Source organism: Apodemus sylvaticus, chromosome 22, assembly GCF_947179515.1.
Source record: "Apodemus sylvaticus chromosome 22, mApoSyl1.1, whole genome shotgun sequence".
In the NCBI taxonomy this organism is placed as follows: Eukaryota; Metazoa; Chordata; class Mammalia; order Rodentia; family Muridae; genus Apodemus; species Apodemus sylvaticus.
The window spans coordinates 58,808,316-58,812,490 of NC_067493.1; the positions used below are offsets into that span (position 1 = coordinate 58,808,316).

The 4,175-nt window shown below is 50.0% G+C and overlaps 1 protein-coding gene across 1 annotated transcript; it reads right to left on the reverse strand.

Moving 5' to 3' along the window:
• Positions 1-343: 343 nt before the first annotated feature.
• Lrcol1 (leucine rich colipase like 1) lies at positions 344-2,864 on the reverse strand. The gene is made up of 5 exons (XM_052168773.1): positions 2,766-2,864; positions 1,957-2,082; positions 1,674-1,799; positions 1,446-1,568; positions 344-396 (listed from the first exon to the last, which is right to left on the reverse strand). The coding sequence occupies exons 1-5, from the start codon at positions 2,862-2,864 to the stop codon at positions 394-396; spliced, it is 477 nt and encodes a 158-aa protein (XP_052024733.1). The 3' UTR covers positions 344-393.
• Between the last annotated feature and the right edge of the window lie 1,311 nt (positions 2,865-4,175).

A 4,175-nucleotide genomic window follows, 5' to 3' on the forward strand; every position in this document is an offset into this window, starting at 1 on the left:
GGCCGCATGCCGTCCTTGAATCTTTTTCTTAAAGAGGGACACCAACATCTCAAACCCTTGGGTTAGCCCAGTGGAGCTGAGCAGATTCAAATGTGTCTTCAGGGTTTCCAAAGATTTCCATACTTTTGTTATTGAAAAACATGGACTGGGTAAGTCCTTGTTGATCAGTAGTTTTTATTTATGTGTAGTAACTGAGCAGCAATCCTGTGATTTTCCCCCCCAGATGTTTCATATGTGGGACTCAAGGAATTCACATTAGCAACAAGCAACAGACATTTCTAATTCCTACAGGTTTTCAGAACCCCAAATAAGGGAACAGTCTGGATGTGAGCAAAGCACTCTCTGCTCTCTGAAGTCCAGTTTCAGTTCTGCATCGCACAAGACCGTGTTCATTCACTACAAGACAGCAAAGATCAGGAGAGGGGGAAAAATCACATGAGCTTCATTCTAAGCACTAACCACAGCACCGTTGTCCAGGCCCAGACACTGTGGATGGATGGGACTACTTCCCTCTTCCAAACGGTTCCCTGAGATAGGCATGTGTTAGGATGTCTGAAGTGGCAATCAGCTAAAGCACAACCAATAGGTTGGGCTCTCTTGACAAGGGCTGTATTCTTAACCTTAGGAGCTATAGACCCCTGTGCGTCAGATGCTCTTACGAAGCCTAACAACAGACTATGTACTTAATCGCACACAGCCCCATGGCATAGGTAGCCGGTGCACACAATTAGGCTGCTCACTCCCACAAGCCCCTGTTCTCCATAGCCCTTGTTCTGTGAGCTTTGGTTCTCTGGATCCACTAAGGCCAGCAGGCAGTAAAGGAGGTGGGGGGAGAGGCTAGGAGACCCTTTCTGCCTGGTAGTTGTAATGGTACCTTTACTTGGTAGACACCACACACAGAGTCAGAGAAACAGAGACAGAGCTATGAGAGAGAAGCAGAGACTGAGAAAGACAGAACAGACGTGTACATATAATATACATGTACACATATTGACACACACTCTTAGAAGCCTGAAGACTAGTTCTGCTCCAGCTCCTGGTAGTTTCAACACCAGCTTCCTGACTTGCAAGTTTCTGGTTCCTCCAGGTGAGATCAACAGGCCTTTACCAATGTGTCTCATACTTTTTGTTTTGATATAGGGTTTCTCTGTGTAGCCCTGGTTGTCCTGGAACTCACTCTGTAGACCAGGCTGGCCTCGAACTCAGAAATCTGCCTGCCTCTGCCTCCCAAGTGCTGGGATTAAATGCGTGTGCCACCACTACCCGGCTGTCCTATACTTTCATACCCAGAAACCCCCCTCCCCCAAGTCTGCTCCACAGAGACAAATGGGCACTAATTACAGGGAGCCACTGCTCTCTCTGTTGGTGGGATTTGGTTTCACACACAACCCTCACCCCACCCCTATGGCAGCTTAGGTAGGTAGGGGTTGGGGTGGGTTACTCACCACTGGCAGGCAGAGGGCCAGGAGCCCGGTGCGCTTTGTACAGTAGGAAGGGCTGTTCTCGCTCAGTGGGAGGCAGCACAGGCTCCAGCATTCAAGGTGGTTTTGGCATATGTCTCCTTCAGGCTGGAGAGAGATGGTCGGTCATCTAGCTCCAGTGAAGCCCTTCTTCCCCTCCTCTCACCAGGGACCCTGCCCCATGGGTCCATGGTTCCTTTGCCCCATGCTCACCTTGCGCCAAGATATACACTGCATGAAGATGGTCTTTGCTGAGCAGAACGTGTCTGGGCTGCTGCTAGTCCTGATGCAACAGTTGCTGTGGCATTGTGTGTTTTCTTCACAGAGGTACCCATTTGGCTGTGAGGGAGCAGGGGACCAGCATTCTCTGCTGCCAGGGACTCCCTTTCCCTCTACCACCCTGGGAACTCCCTTCTCTCTTCCTTCACAGGGGCCCATTTCCTCTAGCTCAACTGAAAGTGGGGGGAAGGTGTCCCCCGTGGGTTGCCCCAGTCACCTTCCTCCAGGGCACACATTCCAAAAACACAGTCTGAGGGGTGCAGAATTTCTGTGGATTCGCGCTGTTGGTGACACAGCAGTCGCTCTGACACTCAGAATTGTATCGACACATCTCTCCGATTCCCTGAAACATCCAGGTTTTGTTCACCTGCTTCAAGGCAGCAGACCCAGTTCCCAGGGGACTTCTCTGTTTAGACACTGGCTCCGCCCACTCCGACTTCCTTGTATTAACCTCCCTTCAACTCAAGTTGTCTGACCTGGGAAAAGGAGAAGACAGGAGTGGGGAGAGGGGAAGCATGTGAGCCTGATCACGGCAGTGCACCCTTTTAATCCCAACACTCAGGAGGAAAGAGTCTGTCACATGGGCAAGAAGAACTGCAGACAAATCCTGCACAGCAGGGCACACAAAGCACACAGGAGAGAAAGCAGAGGAGAAGGGAATCTCAGACCAACAGGACACAGCATTGGGTTATTTGAGGTGTGTGCAAAGACAACCAGGGATACACATTGCACAGAAGGAGTCAGGGAAGACCCTAGGAGAGTCCCTGTACCCTTCCAATCTGCTGTGTCTTTAGGACTTCACTGAGATGGGTTGCATGAAGGTTGGGTGCAGCAGTGGGGTATAGACCCTCAGGTACCTTTATGATTGTACCACTCACCATCTTTGTTCTCATGTTCTTCCCCACTGGGTCTGCCCAGATGCTCCAGGCCCCTGTCACCTCTTCTCCATCGAGGTCCTGGATTCCCCATCCTGCCTCCAGCCTTCTAGATAATAGACTTGCAGGGGAAGGCACGGCCTGAGCTCACCTTGTAGGCTGAAACCAACTTCGTGTTCTTATCCTGGAACGTGGGTACAGCCCAGAGCAGCAGCATCAACAGCAGCAGCATCCACACCGTGACAGACATCTCACGTTGAGCCTGTCAGGGTTTTATGGAGTAAGCCCTGCCCTTGGCATACAGCAAAATATCCCCGTATTCCCTTCCCTCCGCAACACTTTCTCTTATAAAATAACTTTTAAAAACAATTATTTTCTGTAATATTTTTTGTTTTTCTATTCTTTTTTTTTTTTTTTTTGAGACAGGAGGGTTTCTCTGTGTAGCCCTGGCTGTCCTGGAACTCACTCTGTAGCCCAGCCTGGCCTCGGACTCAGAGATCTACCTGCCTCTGCCTCCCCAGTGCTGGGATTAAAGGCATGTGCCACTACCTCCAGGCCCACATTATGTGGGTTCTAGGGCTGGAACGCAGACTTCAGGCTTCTACAGCAAACACTTTACTGACTAGGCTGTATCTCTGGCTTGACCCTGGACTTTCAACATCCCTTCCTCCCATTGAAGCTAATTCCAAATGGATTAGACTCTGTGAAGGGCAAAGCCAGGAAAGAGGCCAAACACTAAGGAGTGTAACATCAGAAGAGTACCATTGTCTCTCAGTTTTTGCCTTTACACAGGTGCCAAGAGGGTCACAGTATCTTCCTTGCATGCAGCAGCTGTTACAGGACTCTCTCCTCAGCTGTTTCTGCTCAGCCTGTTCTTGTCCTGGGTCACAGTCCCCGTTTCTTTGTGATTTTATTTTGGCGTGCCCTAAACACTGAATGGCATGCCGTGGGTGGCCTAGATTTCCTTTGTTTCTAAGAACAGTGTCTCTTCATCTCAAGAAGTGGTTAATGGGTGTGGCCTGGTCCAAGTCTGACTCAGTGTGTCTGGCAGTGAAGTGCTAAGGGGAAAGGTCACCAGACAATCTGGCAGAGTCTGAGCGCAGGACGCTGGGACGTTGGGATATGTCTCTTCCCTTTCCCTGCCTCTCTCACATGCAGCTGCTGTAACATGTGGCAGCAGCTCTGCCCCCATGCAACAAAACATAGTGCCCTCCGGGCCCCCCCCCCCCCCCCCCGTGTCTATGAGTAGCTATGTCCTCTTCACCTCTGAATCTTCAGAGTCACTTTAAAAGTATTCCAAGCTGAGTTATCACTGGCATCTGTGAGAGTTGGTTGTTCCTGTGCCACAGCCTATTGTGAGTTTGCAAAGTGTGTTGTGCTTGCGGGAAAAGCCAGAAAACATCTTTCCTATCTTCCCAAAGATGTGAGCAGAATGGAATAATTCTCCCCTCGTTACAATCTAACAGAAAATATGCTAATACACCCAACATGACTGCTTTTAATGTCACACTGTGAACTTTCAGGAAGAGCTTCCCTCAGGGTCTCGCCTTCTGCTCAGGCC